At 42.0% G+C, this 17,321-nt stretch overlaps 1 protein-coding gene across 1 annotated transcript in view; it reads right to left on the bottom strand.

Moving 5' to 3' along the window:
- Positions 1–368: 368 nt before the first annotated feature.
- LOC125933133 (FERM and PDZ domain-containing protein 2-like) overlaps positions 369–17,321 on the bottom strand; it is a 47,467-nt gene continuing 30,514 nt past the window's right edge. Inside the window, exons 7-9 of the mRNA XM_049645998.1 lie at positions 12,938–13,123; positions 7,305–7,452; positions 369–1,379 (exon numbers count right to left, since the gene is read on the bottom strand). Coding sequence (XP_049501955.1) covers positions 1,147–1,379; positions 7,305–7,452; positions 12,938–13,123 — 567 coding nt within the window. The 3' untranslated portion in view covers positions 369–1,146. The remainder of the gene's footprint in view (positions 1,380–7,304; positions 7,453–12,937; positions 13,124–17,321) is intronic.

Genomic DNA, 17,321 nt, shown 5'->3' on the forward strand with positions numbered 1-17,321 from the left:
AGCTCACCTTCCCAGCCACCCCTACCAAAGGGCCACACATGTAAGTGAAGTCATCTTGGAGCCTCCAGACCAGTCCTGCTGAGTACTGTCCTGCTGAGTGCTGTTGTTAAGTGACCCCAGCCAATAACTACATGAAGCAGAAGAATCACCCAGCCGAAGCCTGCCTGACTTTCCATCCCAGAAAACTGGGAAACAGAATAACAAAATGGCTGATGTTTTAAGCCACTGTGCTTTAGAGGAGTCTGTTACGCAGCACTAGGTACACTAACAGTCGTGTTCCATCATTGCTGATTTTGTTTGTGGTGCACGGTGATGCATATCTGCATCAACAGAATTTGGGGCGTGAATCTAAGAATTACATATATATGTATTTATATGGAAAAGAATTATAGATAGATAGGTAGGTACATACATACATTGCAGTTCGGACGAATTATCCGTACCCTCTTGCTGAAGCAAATGTATAACTCATTCCAGAAAAACACCTCCTCCAGAAAACCTCCATTGGTCATGTGCTGCCTGTGAATCCAAGCTATTTATATAACTTGCCATGTAAGTGTAATTCAACTTCGAAGCTATTTCTACATTTACGGATCCATGTGTTATAATGTAAATTTGTGTTTAGAAGCTCATTATTTTCAGTTGCAAATCAAATGACAAGCAATCCATCAGTAGAGAGACAGCGTAGTATAAAGGTTAGGAGTGTGGACGCCAGGGCCAGATGGGCTCAAAGCCCAAACTCTCCATTTTGTCCCCTGTACACCTGGAAAAACCACAGAAACCTCTTCGCAGGGTGGTGAGGGTAAAATCAGTTGATGTGTGCAAGTGCTTAGAACAGTACTTGGCTCATGATAAGGCCAAACAGGCTAATGACAACTTGTTTACTTTGTCCTCTTCCATCACCTAGTTCTTTCTCCACCAGAACAACATAGAGCAGCCCAGGGGGATGGTGTGTCCGCCCTGTAGACATTAGCATAGACTTTGCCCAGAGCCGGTCTTCAGGAAATCTCCATGGAACTGGCTGATAGTTGAGTGACCATATACTCCCCTTAGATATCCGACCGACATCTTTTAAGTAACTTCTTCAGGTACAGAGTGCCCCGGAGGGCCAAGTACCAGGTGGCATGGGCTTAGAGAACAGATGTGTTAAACCCACCTGCCTCGGATCCCCCGTGCCGCAGTCTCCTTGCTGGTTTCCAAGGTGAAGTTATCCAGAGACAAGCGCCGCAGGCCCCCTGCAGTGGCTTCTGGCCGGGGTGCGGGTGTGAACAGCGCGTTTTCCGAGTCCGACAGCCGCTGAATCCAAGTGAGAGGCTGAGACTGGGCCAGGTGTGCAAGACTCGTATTGGCCATTTGCACACACTTATCATGGTCTGAAACTTGGAAGAAAAAGATAAACAACATAAACACACGCAAGCATGACCCTCGATCTATCACTCTCAGGGCAACAACACATCACAGACCCCGGTTTCTATTGTTGCTTTTCTTTCTCCACAATTTATCCTCAGGCTGACTCACGGGGTCCTTGCAGTTAGCCAAGCCTTCCTAATTAGCACTCACTAGTGAAAGCGACCTCGGAAACACAGCAAGGGTAAGAGGATTCTCTCCCTCCCCCTGCAGCTGACAAGCCCCCAGCCAAGGGTCTGATGGGTATTAACACTCAGGGCGATGTCACAAATGTCAGCAGAGCCTTGTGTAACATCTGCTGTCACCATCCACTCTGCTCAGTACCTTTACAAAACTGTCCTCCCAAATGTAACAAGTGGGTCTTCAAATTACCTGGGCTCCAAGACCAGGCTCTGGCCCCTGGATTACAGTCTTTAATCTCTACACAGTTTAGTTTCCCTGGTAATATTTAAGATCCAATATTCTGCAATATGAATACGTATCAGATGTATTGAGCCTCCCAGCCTCAAACTTCCCTTTCTCCTTCACGTGGAAGGATGTAATAAATGGCTCTGATGAATCCCCTGACTCGAGACCATGCATGTAAGTGACTCTTACCACTTCACTATTCATGTCATTCATAAGAAATTGAGATTTGATTGATAGAGTTCTTAAATTAACTAGGCTTTATAAAGCCAAGTTTGTATTTTGAAAAAGGAAAATGATGACTATATTCGGGCCATCTGCTCCCTGCTAAAACGGGGAAGGAAAAAATGCTTGGGCACATGGCGCCTGTGTGGCTGCAGTCTTGTCTGTCTGCATACACGCGTATCTAAAGCACGGTGAAGTGCTTCCACTTTGAGGGTGTCTGTGAGCATCGATTTTTCTCAGGCAGAACCCCCTTTGCTACACTCGTGTCTGGTTCCTTGCCAGGGCTGTGCCCCCTGAACAAGGTAGCCTTTTACAAATATTTCTTGAGAACTTTCTGTGTCCGAGACGTTTGGTACTATTACTCACCCACAGTGGGCAAGAAAGAACAAAGGACTATAGTCAAGTTAAATATGACCTGCAGCTTTTGCACAAGTCGTATAGTATCTTCCTCCAGAGCCCGGGCCCATTCAGACACGAGGCAACAAGAACAGTAACATCAACACCAACAACTCACATATGCTGAATGCTTATTATGTGACAGGGACAGTGGTGAACATGTTCACTATATGGCCTTATTTAAACTCCACAATAACCCTGTTGGGGTAGATATTATTATACCCATTTTATAGAGGAGGAAATTGAGGCTAAGAGAGAGCTAATGATTTGCTCAAGGTCTCAGGGCTTGTAAGTGGTAGGGCAGGACCTACACTCAAGTCAGCTGACTCTACAGTCTGTACTAGAAATGGAGGTGCCCAGGACACAGAGACACAGGCAGCAGCATGGGGATGTATCCGAGACATGCTCAGCCTTCTGATCACCAGGGCCCAAAGGGACAGTGATCTCAGGCTTAATTATGCACGTGAGACAACTTCATGTGTTCAGCAGCCTGCAAGACAACATGCAGTGTAGCCGGAGAGCAAAGAGAAGGACTCAGGGCAAGACATAAGTGAAGGTTCAGGCCAGGCTGGGAAGAGTCTGACATGCCATCCTAAGTCTGGGCTTTTCCCTGCAGACAGTAGAAAGCCCCTGCAAATTTTCAGCATGAAAGAACACAATCGTATTGGTGCTTTTAAAAGGTCACTTTGAAGGCCAAGAGCAAGGCAAATTAAAGGGACATGACGGCCAGCAGTGAGCCCAGTTGAGAACACTTGGGGACAGATGGGATGTGATGAGAGGATGTGGGTTCAGACCCCCTCCCCCACCCAGTTTCTTGCAGAGTGAGTGGGTGGTCTCAATTGAACAAGACAAAGATCATGGTGGAGAGAGTTGTATGGGAGGATGAGATCAATTATGGACACGCTGAGTTTGAAGGCCATACGGGGCCGTTAGATAGATAGATGGACGTGGCCGGTTCCTAGCTGGATGCGATCACTGAAAATGGCATCTGCAGACAGAGTTTCTAATGTGAAGAAATATTTTTTTAAAAATTTTTTTAACGTTTATTTATTTTTGAGACAGAGAGAGACAGAGCATGAACAGGGGAGGGGCAGAGAGAGAGGGAGACACAGAATCTGAAACAGGCTCCAGGCTCTGAGCTGTCAGCACAGAGCCCGACGCAGGGCTCGAACTCACGGACCGTGAGATCATGACCTGAGCCGAAGTCAGACGCTTAACCGACCAAGCCACCCAGGCGCCCCTGTGAAGAAATATTTTTAAAGGCAAAGAAAAATTGTCTAATTTTTCCAAAGAAGACATACAAATGGCCAACAGGCAAATGAAAAGGTGTTCAACATCACTCATCAACAGAGAAATGCAAATCAAAACCACAATAAGATGTCACACGTGTCTGAATGGCTACTACCGAGAAGACAAGAGACAGCAGGTGTTGGTGAGGATGTGGAACAAAGGGAACCCTGGTGCCCTGTCAGTGGGAATGTAAACTGGTGCGGCCACTATGGAAAACAGTGCGGAGGCTTCTCAAAAAATTAAAAATAGAGCTACCGTATGATCCAGCAATCCCACTTCTGAAGGAAATCAAAACACTACATTGAAGAGATACGTGTACCCTGTGTTCACTGAAGCGTTATATACAATAGCCAAGACATGGACACAACCCAAGTGTCCATCAACAAAAGAAAGGAAGAAGTAATGTGTGTATATGTATTTTTATATATGATATATTTTATATATGATATAATATATGTTACATAATGTGTGTATATATACCTCATATATGATATTTATACATCATATATATGATATTTTTTAGCCATCAAAAAGAAGGAAATCCTGCCATTTGAGACAACATGGATGGACTCTAAGGGTATTATTCTAAGTGGAATAAGTCAGACAGAGAAAAACACATATTGTATACTCTCATTTATATGCAGAATCTAAAAAGCTGAACCAACAGAAGCAGAGAGGAGAATGGTAGTTGCCAGGACCTGGGGGCGGGGGGTGGTAAGGGAGATTAAGGGAGATGGGGAAATGTTGGACAGAGAGTACACACTCCCAGCTATAAGATGAATAAGTTCTGGGGATCTAGTACATAGCATGGTGATTATAGTGAACAATAGTCTATTATATCTTTGAAAGTTGTTAAGACAGGAGCTCTTTTTTTTTTTAATGTTTTTTAATGTTTATTTTTGAGACAGAGAGAGACAGAGCATGAATGGGGGAGGGTCAGAGAGAGAGGGAGACACAGAATCGGAAGCAGGCTCCAGGCTCTGAGCTGTCAGCACAGAGCCCGATGCGGGGCTCGAACCCACGGACCGTGAGATCATGACCTGAGCCGAAGTCGGACGCTTAACCAACCAAGCCACCCAGGGGCCCCAAGACAGGAGCTCTTAAACGTTATCACCACACACACACAAAATGTAATTATGGGAAGGGATGGAGGTTTTAAGTACGTTATTGTGGCAATCATTTTGCAATATATAGGTGTTCAAACAATCATATTTTACACTTTAAACTTACATATTTATGTCAATAATAATGCAGTAAAAGAAAAAATACAAGAGAATAGCATCACCTCAACCCAGCCCAACAAAGAAAAATTGTCTGAAATAATCCTTTTAATGCAAATGTTAGATTCCTGAAAACTCTTAGGGTGGTAGTATTTGCAGTTTGAGAGAATAATATATTATAAGCAAAATAAGCCTAGAAGGTCTAGTTTCGCAAGGGAGCCTGTGGATCTGTATAAATTTTTTACATTCAGTGGTATTAGGCAGTAAAAGCAATATTGATGACGTTTCACGCTGTATCTCAGCAATAGCAGGTAAAATATAATTAATTTACATTCATTATCTCCAGCTCCCTGCAAACATCCTAAAACTGCTACTGTGTGATCTCAGTGAAATATTTATATTATTTTGGTTTGCTGCTAATATACCCCCTTTGTTTTCTATGTTTCGTTCTGCATCAAAACACTCAGTGATTTCGTTTCCTGGTTGATGCCGTGTCCCAGGACCACAGAACCCAGGGTTCACAGTCCCCACATGAACTGGCTAGCACTGAACAAAATCCCCACAAGCAGAAGCTGCTATTACTTCCCACACGGAGCCATGAACATGAGACATGGACCTAGAAACACCATACATACTAGCCCAAGAGATGCCGGTGTGCTCACCTGAGGACACCAAGGCTCAGAGAAGGCAAGTGAGCTGCCCAAAGTCACACAGCTAGTAAATGTCACCGCCCTGAGTCTACTGGGCTGCAGGGGTCACATTCCAAGCCAGGGATTCTGAAACTTTTATGTGTATCCAAATCACCTGGGTTCTTTGTCAAGTGCAGACTTACTCAGTAGATCCATATGGTGCCTGAGATTCTGGATCGCTAGCAAGCTCCCTAATAATGTGCATGAAGAGACCACTGGATGAATAGGAAGGCTGAAACGACTATATTATATTGTTCCCTTTCCTAAGTAAAGAATAAATAATGCTTAGAGATCAATAGCAAATGTGATCAATCCAACACACAAAGCCAAACTTCTCTAGTCCGAAAGTCCCTGTTCTGGCAGGTTATGAAAGGCTGTACTGCAGAGTGAAATGCACAAGCACTAGGCTAGGGGAGCCACAGGTTCAAACCTCAGCCCTGGCACCCAGCTGGCATGTCACTTAACTTCTCCATGCTTCAATTTGCTTCCCCCAGTAATGCTGGTGCCTGCCTCATTCAGCTGCCAGACAATTGGGGTTTAAGGAAACAGTGTATTATGAGCATAAATGAGATAATTCATGGAAGGGCTTAGCATACTGCCTGGGAAAGTACTAATAACAGTAACAAATGGTTCCCTACCACTTCCTAAATATTCAGTACATATGAACTAGCCTTTTGTGATGTGTGGCTTCATTTTCACTAATAGTCTCTTTCCTAATTAAAGCAATAATACATGTGCATTGTTAAAGTTTGGTGACTATTGAAAAACACACAAAAGGGGAAATAATCATGCCTGTGTGCCTGACTCACAAAGGGAATAACAAGCCCCCAAAGGTACTTTGGTGCAGTTCATTTCCATATTCTTCCTTTCTCATTTTATAACACATTAACACCGACCAAATTACTATCCTGGTGTTTATGCCCGTGCTATCCAATACAGCAGGCACATGTGGCCATTTAGGTTTAAATGTAAGTTAGTTAAAATTACATAAAAGAGAAAATTTAGTTCCTCAGTTATATTTGCCACCTTTCAAGTGCTCAGGAGGTACAAATTGGTAGTGCCCCCCCATAGAGAACGGTGTAGATAGCCCATCATTGCAAAGAGCTCTATCCACTCCAAGATATGGCTTCGAGTTTTGCTCTCCCTCATTGAGCACCATATTATGTACATTCTCACGTGTCATCAGTCTCCAAAACTGACTCTAATGTCTAACTTATAGACATGTGTTGTGATTTATTTCGCTAGTCGTCCGTGTTTGGGGACTTAGCTTGCTTCCAAATGGTCACTATCACAAATAATGTTCTAGTGAACACCCATGAGCCCATAAACAACTGTGTGTTTCCATATTTATCACCTTTGGATAAATATTTGTCAACAAGCAAAACTGCAGGGCTAGTGGACATGCACTTTTTTTTAAAAGGCTTTTGATATATGTTCCCAATTGCACTTCAGAAAGATGGTATCCATTTACCCCACCCACCACCATTTACTTATTTCAGCATTTACCAAAGAAAAACAAAACGTATTTCATTTTAAGATGGTATTTCTTGAGTTGTTAGAGACATCTAAAACTTTGTGGAAGTTTCTGGGTCAACTGTATACATTTATACAAATTATTTTATGAAACAACAAACTTTCCGACCTGGAGGTTGAGAATATAGTGTCTACTCACCAGCTGCAACTGGCAGGAAGCTCATCTGGGCATTAAATCCATGCTGGGCAGAGCAGAGTCCCAGTAAATATTTACAGGTCTTGGCTGAATCAGTGACAAACGTGTGCTTTTTCCCAGTGATGCCACTTGTGATGGTGAACTTCTTTCGCTAAAGGAAGCAAACACGGACTTGAATGTATTGGTCATTTTGACCATCCTTGAAGCACAAGTGTCCAGAGAGTTATCAAATGCTGGAGCCCTCCGTTCAATATCAACGTACTAGGCATCCAGAAGTGTGCGACAGGTACTGTCTGTCTGACCATGGCCTGATATGTTTTCTTAGATTAAAGAAAATCCCTTTTTTTTTTCTTCATTCACAAAGCAAATGTTTGTTTATCGGGTCATGGCTATCTGTCAGGAAGTACGCTAAAATAAAATACGAAATGAGCCAGGCACACACGTGGCCCTCGGCAAGGAGTGAACATAATCCCCCGTGTGCATTTTGAAAGGCCATTAAATTACCTACAGTTTTCATTGCACAAACTCCCAGAAGGTGCAGACAAAATTTCAGCTGGTAGGGTTAGAGAAAAGATAAGATCGCTGTATGTATCCTCGTATTACTTACTGTATGGACAAGGCTCTGTTCTAAGTGCTTTCTGGGTATTGATTCACTTCATCCTCAAGGCTACAGAATGAGGGAGGTCATACCATTATCCTCATTCTACAGATGAGGAAACACACCAAGAGTCCTCAGAATGCAGCAGGAATTGAAGCCACATCACCAAGAAATCCTTCTCCTCATTTATACCTTCAGGGCCCATATACAAGGTGATAATATTGTTCAGCTCAGTGGGAGAAACTGGAGAGGATTATCTACATGGGACTATCTATATGGAGCTTTGTGGAAAAGATCCATAACTATTTTCAATGCACGATGTTATTAAAAACAATCAAATACAAAGTAAATAGAGATGATATTAAGTATGGATTTAAATATAACTTCTAAATAAAATCTCTAGTCTATGGGGCACCTGGGTGGCTCAGTCAGTTAAGCGTCTGACTGAGGTTTCAGCTCAGGTCACAATCTCATGGTTTGTGGGTTCGAGCCCCACATCAGGCTCTGTACTGAAAGTGCAGAGCCTGCTTGGGATTCTCTCTCTCCCTCTCTTTCTCTGCTGTCCCCCCACTCTATCTCAAAAATAAATAAGTAAACTTTAAAAAATTTAATAAAATCTCTAGATATTCTAGGTATTTCAGTAAGAACTTTGAGCTTGCTCTTAGAAAGATAACTTTATAAATACAGGGCTTATGCTTGAAAGGGTTCCCTGAAACTCCTGATCCTGGTTAATGCTAATCCCTTTTAATTCATAGTAGTTAGCATTTCCAAGAAGCTCCATCCACACTGTCAAGTATTAACAAAAGGCAGATAATTATTCATTACTTTTCCTCTGAGAAACTTTTTTGCCCATAACCTAATTTTTAAAATCTGAGCATTTTCTAAATATTCTTTCACTGTATTGACGCATGTAATGTTGAACCTCCTTATACTAATGTGAGTGGACTTGGAATCCAATCGAACTATACCATATCTAGCATTTTTTTAATAATGTGTTTTCTCAAACACTCAGATGCTTCCCTAACATTCTTGATAATTTTTTCTTAATATTCCAATTATAATGATGCCTGAACTCCAGCAGTCGAATATTTGCTTTTCTAAACTTGAATATTTGCTTGGAATCCATCCCTTTGGTCAGTACATGTTGATATGCTCTCATATAGTCTTGACAATGTTACATTAAGTGCACCCAAGTATTAAAAAAAATTTAGATAAGTATTGTCATTTTGTAAAAATCTAATACCTACTCCTTGACAAATCTGAAAAGAGAGAATCATCCACATCCACACACACACGTTTCTTTCAACTCATAAACTCTTGGCAAGACTCTCCTTTTAGACACTAATGCTTTAAGGTATTACACACCACAAAGAGTGGAATTTCCTGTCAGAAAGCTGCAATCTTGACTTTAGTAGTCTGGATTTTTTTTTTCCATGTTGATAACGTCATTTAATGAGAAACGCACATCCGCGAGCAAACTTTCACACAGGCGAGCTGCTCTGTGAACAAGGTGATGTAAAACTTGAATCTCAGAGTTTTCCGTACAAACAAGAAAAACGTATTTACATCCCTGTTGTTGCGGCACAAACACACTCGGTGCTTCCATAACATCACGTCCGCTTCAAAGCATGGTTTTACCATTTTGCCATTGGAGCTAATGAAGTTGAGGGTCCTGGAGGGGCTCTGGCCAAGTCTTCACGTGTTCTTGCAAAGCGTGGAAAGCGAGCTTTGAAATGTTCAGAGCCAGAGGCCAGTCTGACAGAAATCTTCAGTTGTAAGAAATGAAAAACTGTAGTTTAATTCTTAAAAACACCCCTATCAACTGGCATTTCCATCCGATCAGGCATATGCTTTATAACTGTATATACTGCACTCTCAATACATCACACAATATTTTTCCTTTATGGATAGGAATCACATGAAATAGAATTTACTAGATTCCCTTCACTTGTTGCACAGAAGCCCACAGTGGCACTGCAAAGAGCAAGTGCATCTCTGTGCAAAGCTGCATGTTTTATGCATCTTACCAATAATAAAAATAACTTTCAGCCAGCCATGCTAGAAGAACGTCTGAATTATATTTCTATTGCCTCTAGAGAAAATACTACAGAAGTGCCATGACATGGAAACATAATCAGAGCACGTGCCACCAACATTTGAAAGAAGAAAGAAGTTATAGCTCATCAGGGAGTTCATTAATAAAAGTAGTACTTTTTGGCTTCATAGTTTTGCAGTATTTGTTCACTTCTTTAAATTCACAAGCTTTGGTGATTTCTTTTCTCACTCCAAATGAATATTCACTTTCATTTCATAGTTTGTACTCAGAATTTCGTTTTCTTTTTTCTTTTTTTTTAATGTTTATTTTCCTTTTTTGAGAGAGAGAGAGAGCATAAGCATGAGTGGGGGAGGGTCAGAGAGCGAGAGGGGGAGAGAGAATCCCAAGTCCTCAACACGGGGCTCAAACCCACAAACTGTGAGAGATGACCTGAGCTGAAACCAAGAATCAGACCCTTAACCAACTGAGTCACCTAGGAGCCCAAAAAGGACACACTACATACAGAGAACAACATTTTCTTTTTTAAGGAGAGAGAGAGAGAGAGAGAGAGAGAGAGACTCCCAAGTAGGCTCCACCCTCAGCACGGAGTCAACTCAGGGTTCCATCTCACAGCCTGAGACCATGACCTGAGCCAAAATCAAGAGTTGGAGGCTCAACTGACTGAGCCACTGTATTCTTTTTCTTAAAGAGAGCCCTACAAAGCCTGTATCCCCTCCTGCCTTCGTGCATTTCTCTTCAAGCATTTTAACTACTGCTAATCACCGAGAACAGTTGCTAACTAGGGGAGGTTCATCATTCTACAACCAACACTTTCTCAACTGAATAATCTGAATTGATGTTGTCTCTGTCACAGACAGGCTGCCAACACACCTATAAATCACAGTCTTTGAAAATGACGTCTTTTTCTATCTCGATTGCTACTTCCCTGCAGGCTGGAAAGATGAATGGTCTGCAATTATTTGAAGTATCTTGGCTTCTGCTATTAGGCAAATCTCAAACCAGCTGCTGGAGCTCACTCCTGTATTGTTCATAGAGTTCCCCGTTTTCTGTGCAAGATGCCTAATTTGTGGCAAGCAATTGGTGACATTATTTCATGGGATGACTTTTCCACAAAAAAGACATTCATGCTGAGGAAGAGGATGATCATCAGGGCATGGAAATCCTAATTAGTGGCAAGGTTGTTTTGTTTTGTTTTGCTTTGCTTTGCTTTGCTTTGTTTTATTATTTTAAGCTACTAAGTTTGTCTTGTAAGCCTGATGACTTTCCAGCTTTAATCAAGAAATTGTCCCTGGCCATGGGAAAATGAGTATCTATAAACATTAAAACAACTTAAATATAAAGCATTTACTTAAAGGGATTGTTCAACTTTATAATGTCAAATTTCTACTTTTCAAAATTATATTTTAGGTTATCTGCCTTTTTACAGATGTTTTAAAACAAATTTCTTTGAAAATTTTGAATTAACCATGACCTAAAGAAAATAAGAAGCAATGCAATAGTATAGAATTAATTTAATCATTAAAATTCCTCAAATAATCTTTCAATTGAATTAAAGTAAGTCGAGTCATTAAAATTATTTTAAAAATTACAAATATAAATGTTGTTTACTTTTAGATAGATATGGTCAAAAATATTTGGGAAAAAGTCAATTTCCTGATAGTGTATTATAAGCCACTTTAATGAACTCAATTAAATTCTGTTCAGGTATTACTTTTAGATATAAGCTTTTTTTCTAAAGACAAACAATTTTTTTTTTCAGACAGAGAAAGAGCGCATGCACATGCATGCACATGCAAGTAGGGAGGGGCAGAGGGGGAGAGGGAGAGAGAGAGGGGATCTTAAGCAGGATCCACACTCAGCACAGAGTCCTATGCGGGGCTCCATCCCATGACCCTGGGATCACAACCTGAGCTGAAATCAAGAGTCATATAGATGCTCAACCAACAGAGCCACCCAGGTGTCCCAAGACAAACAATAATTTATCATTAAATACTATCAAGAGTGGTATTTGAACAATATGTTATCTTCAATGGCCAAGATGGAAGAAACAATTAGGTTCCACTTAGGAAAAGCTAACATCAGATTGCTGATTATTAAAACAGCAATCTAATCAGTAGGAAAATTCTTAAAGCCCTAAAAGAAAATTAAATGGAAAGAAAAAGCCAATTTTTTGCATGGGCCAAAAGACAAAGAACTTCACATTTGATAACGAAATCATCGCTAAAGTAATGGCATACTGGCTTCAGTGACCCACAGGACAGGCAGGTAGATTAGGGACCAGAACACTCTCATGTGGGGACACACATAATGCTTTGGGTGGCAGATTTATTGTAACTAAATTCAGGAAGTATATAAATACTCATGCAAATGGCGTTGAAATACAGTTTCAAACATTATACATTTAACAGGGATTTTTTGTTTCTAAAAAAAAAATGCTCTTCAATTTTCAATGGGTATCAAAGGTTTGCAGTCCCCAGTGTCCTGTAGCACACCTGTAGTTCACAGGAGACAGGCCAGATGCCTCAGCATGCTGCGTGCAGGGGAAAATTTGAAACACAAGGGAAATGTTTCAAAACCTTGCAGATTTCACCCCACCTACAGCAGACTCTCCCCTCCCATCTTCCACCACCAACCTTGCTCTCAACATCAGTGGATTCCCCAAATTAAGAGATCTCTACACAGAGGAAGGGCGTAGTAGCTCTTTTGGCTGATGGCTGATGGCTGATGGCTGATGGCTGATGGCTGATGGGGGTATAGAGGGACTGGGCAAGACATGGTGGGGAGAAATAGCCCCCTGAGAACTCTCCAGGCCCCCGGTAGGCTTCTTCCAAATGTGCCACAGTACCTCGGAGTACTGGTTAGTACTGGTTAGACAGGCTGTGAGCTTATCTGGTCGGAAGATGATCACAGGACCCCACTGCTCCTTTAAAGGGGCAACAGATCAAAGGAAATTGAAACCTTTATCAACTGAGTGATACTCACACAAGTAGAAATCTTGCCAATTTCTCTCCACTGAAAGCGTAAAGTTGCAATTCTGCTGTTGTTTTTCACTTCGTACACTATGATGCCCTTGGCACAGATCCCCAAGGCCATCTCCCTTTCTCGTGTCATCTTCTCTGGGAGGACTCGGTGAACCAGCACACCATATTCTGGGAGTTTCTGAGTGACCTACAGCAAGAAAAAGGCCAGTTAAGAAGAGACAAGTCACACTAATCCAAAATAATGGACTCCAAACCAGTTCAAGAAAAACATTTTAACAGATGCCTTGAAAAAATTTTAAAAAGAGTAGAATTGCAAACTGAGTTTAGGAAACACTGAGTCAAACAGATCTCCTTACTACAAAATTTCTCACCTCTAATATGATAGCATTTCCTATCTTATTAACCCTAGGAATCCTTTTATCATGGAGTACCTAAAACAAAACACTTGGAACACGTTATTATGAAAATGATACAACAGAGTAATAATATTCTGAGCAAGTTTTTAGAATGCAGACTCTTCTAGGTCACCTCAAGGTAAAGGATTCCTTTTCATAATTGTGTCCACCAAGGTCTATTGCAATATTATCTCATACAAACCCTTCATTTTATAGATTTTTACAGAAAAACTGAGTCCCGGGCACAGAAAGCAACCTTCCAGGCGGCTAGCATCACTGTTAAAGCAAGATAAGCCATGAACATCCTGCAGAAAAAATGAACAATCACTGGAATTTCTCACCATGTGGCAGTGCCTTGGCCAGGTCCCTATAGCCCAAGGTCTGTCCTCCGTTTACCAGGTCAGGAGACTGAATTTTGTCAGAGCCCTGAGGGTCAATCAGAGATGGGGACTGCATCAGGCCCACCAAACTCTTAAGAGATCGGGGTATAAATCTGATGCAAATCTTTTTATGTCTGATTGGTAATCACCTCTCTATCCTGGGGTCTACCACCTTCGTCTTCTCCTGAAAGATTCCAGTCCTCATCAGAAGGCTGATGCACCAGGACTCACAGCAGGGACTTCTTGCTCTGGGAATTGGAAACCCTCTCAGAAGGGTTTCATTGGTGAGATCTGGTATCCCATCCCTACCCTGCAAAAGAGAGCAGTCTGCCCTGGCCAATTTCTCCCACTGCCACACGGGGTAACAAAAATAGAGAGAAATTATGACTTCTGAGGGATCCTTTCTCGGGATCCTTGCTGTATTTTTTATTTCTGTTAATAATCTCTGCAGATAGGGGCACCTGGGTGGCTCAGTTGGTTGAGCTCCTGACTCTTGATTTGGGCTCAGGTCATGATCCCAGGGTTGTGGGATCGAGCCCTGTGTCAGGCTCCACACTAAGTGTGCAGCCTGCTTAAGATTCCCTCTCTTTCGCTCTCTCTCTCTCTCTGCCTCCCCTGCTCACATGCACTATCTCTCTTATAAATAATATAATAAAATAATAAAAAATAAATAATCTCTTCAGACAGGTTCTGCTGCCTGCAGAGCCTACAGCTCTTCACATGACCTTGATTAAGTTTCTGGGCCCTGAGCCTGCTTGTTTTAACTTTGGAGACACTGTTCATCACCATCATTGTCATCAGCAGTAGCATCCAAAACACTATTTATTGAACATTGGGGCTGAAATATCCAATGGCCAGGCTAAGCATGCGCTTAAGATACTAGAGTCATCCCAAACCAATACGATAAAATTCTTTTAAATAATTTGATGTGATATTTCTAAAAAAGTGTAAAGCCTTAAAATGGTCTTCACTAGAATAAAGAGGCCTTTGCTAGACTTGCCTACATTTTGAAATTGTTTAGTATTTAATTTTATTTTTTAAAGGACGTGATCCTCAAGTACTTAGAGGGACAAAATTTTTAAGTGGTGAAGCGCCATCCTAAACGTTTCCCCTGGATGACGTCACTTAGTCTTCACGTTAACCTTCACAACGATCACAACAGACAGGAATAGCTATCTCTTTTCAAATCAGAAACCAGAGATACACTTCGGAGTCACAAATGGAAGTACTAGTCTGATTCCTTCCACAACTCCACTCTTCACAACTAAAATTCAGAGTTTCTGTAAAGTTTGGAAACATGGGTGCATATGTGTAAGATCCTCGGGGGCGTTTTCAATCTGTAAAAAATAATGTTCTCTATGTCTCCATGCTCTACTAGGGAATTTTCTGTAGTGCCTCTCCTGGTCATTCCATGTTGCAGTTGCCGATTGCCCTCAGAGGGTCACTGTATTTCCAGGTGCTTAAAGGCATCTCACTATTTTCTCCTGCCCCCTATAGCAGCAGCCAGGTTTAGACCGGACCCAGGCTCTCCTGGCTCCCAGCCTATGCAGCACCCTTGCTGTACTGAAAACTGTTGAAACAAACAGACTTGTCTGTCAAGAAATTCATAACAACTCATGATCCTTTGACCCTGTAATTCCATTCCTGGGGATCCGTCCTAAGAAAATATACTGCATAATTAAGACAAACCCTTCTCAGGGTTGGTGTCGACTAGCGAGGTTGGGTTGGGGGACCAGCTGCCAGAGATAAATATTTCCTAAAGGCAATACTACTTTATTTTTTTCAACGTTTTTTTTTATTTATTTATTTTTGGGACAGAGAGAGACAGAGCATGAACGGGGGAGGGGCAGAGAGAGAGGGAGACACAGAATCTGAAACAGGCTCCAGGCTCCGAGCCATCAGCCCAGAGCCTGACGCGGGGCTCGAACTCACAGACCGCGAGATCGTGACCTGGCTGAAGTCGGACGCTTAACCGACTGCGCCACCCAGGCGCCCCAAGGCAATACTACTTTAAAAGGGATCATTAGGCAGCCTTTAGAAAGGATATTTACAAAGCATTTGTAATTATCTGGGGAACGCACATGTTAAAGTGGGGTAAAACACAGGATACAGCCAGTATGATTTCAACTGCTAAAAAAAAAAGTAAGAAAGAAAAGAAAATAAAATGTCTTAATAGAATATCAAAACCCCTAGTTAGGTGGGAAAAAATGGTTCCATGGCTGAAGAAGTCTGGAAAACATTGAGTAAACTTTGAACAGGTTGTTCTGGGATAAATATGCTAATGTAGTTGTGAATCTTCCAGAGTATGTTATTCAGCGTTACCCAAACTGGATTTCTGCCAAGTCTTCTAGTGTGAGATGATGAACTAGCAGAATTAGTCATCGGTGAACTGGAGGCCAAGAGGCACCATCTGATAATAGAAAAGAGGAGCCACGAGGAACTGTAATTAAATAATCCAGTGACTGTTCATGAAGTAACTGGGCTCTGTGATGGGCTCTGAGAATTCAGGGCCCTGACATTTACAGCCTAGTAGAGGGGACAAGAAAAGTATAGAAAGGACTAAAACGTAGAGTGTCTTAGTAATATTTGTCAACAACGTTTACAACGTTCATAACCTGAGACCTGGTAACTCCACTCATGAGATTCTATCCCTAAGAAATTAAGCACCAATGCAGCTAAAGATTTACGTAGAAAAAGTGCTAATCTCAGTATTGTTTAAGATAGTCCCCTATTAAAAACAATTTATGTGCCAAACACCAGAGTATTGAGAAAAAATTTAGGGTACACCGTGTGCTGATTTAAAATAAAGTTTCAAAATGTTGGTGAGAGGCAATTATAAAAATACACAAAACTGCATATATAATATAAACCCAATTTTAAATGTGTATGTGTATACACAGTGTGAACGCACAGAACAAAGAATTAATGCAACAAAATATAACTGTGCTGTCTCCACAGAATTCCGAGCAAATTGTTACTTTTATCATTATGGGGGTGGGGGGATTTTGCTTAACAAACACTCACCCAAAAGAGAAGGGTCGCAAAGTGCTCTGGGGGTCACAAAGCCCTCTCGTGTGGGTGTCTCACGCCCCAGGGCTGGCACACAGCCTTAGCAAGCCCAACCAGCCACCACGGGGAACTAAAAGCCAGTATTCCTCAACACTGATAAGATGGCATGCGAATGAAGCCAAATCTATTCGCTGTTTTCCAGCAATGACTGAGGCAAAGTCTTCCTGTATTTCTGCTTATGAGATGGTGGCTTCCTTCACAATCAATTTCCATCAATCAACCAGGAGAGGGAGGGACACAGAGCCAGGCAAACAAAGCTGGAGCCTCGGGAGGGGGGATCAGGTGGGCATTCTCGGTCCTACAGGGGCCCCCGCAGGCCCTAGCCCTTGGCTTCCCCCCTGGTTCTGTGGTTCTGTGGCCACCCTCCATCAGATGTGCACTGATGGCTTTGAGGTGCGCACTTGTCCCTCATCAAAGGAAGGCCGCATCCTCTTACAAGCAGCATGCACGAATGCTGGGTTATAGAAAGCGGTGAGTGCCTTGCCATCAGGGCGTTTCAGATGACGTGCTTGTGGACTCACATGTGCAAGGTGTTGCAGAC

The sequence above is a fragment of the Panthera uncia genome, chromosome D2, assembly GCF_023721935.1.
Source record: "Panthera uncia isolate 11264 chromosome D2, Puncia_PCG_1.0, whole genome shotgun sequence".
Lineage (NCBI taxonomy): Eukaryota > Metazoa > Chordata > Mammalia > Carnivora > Felidae > Panthera > Panthera uncia.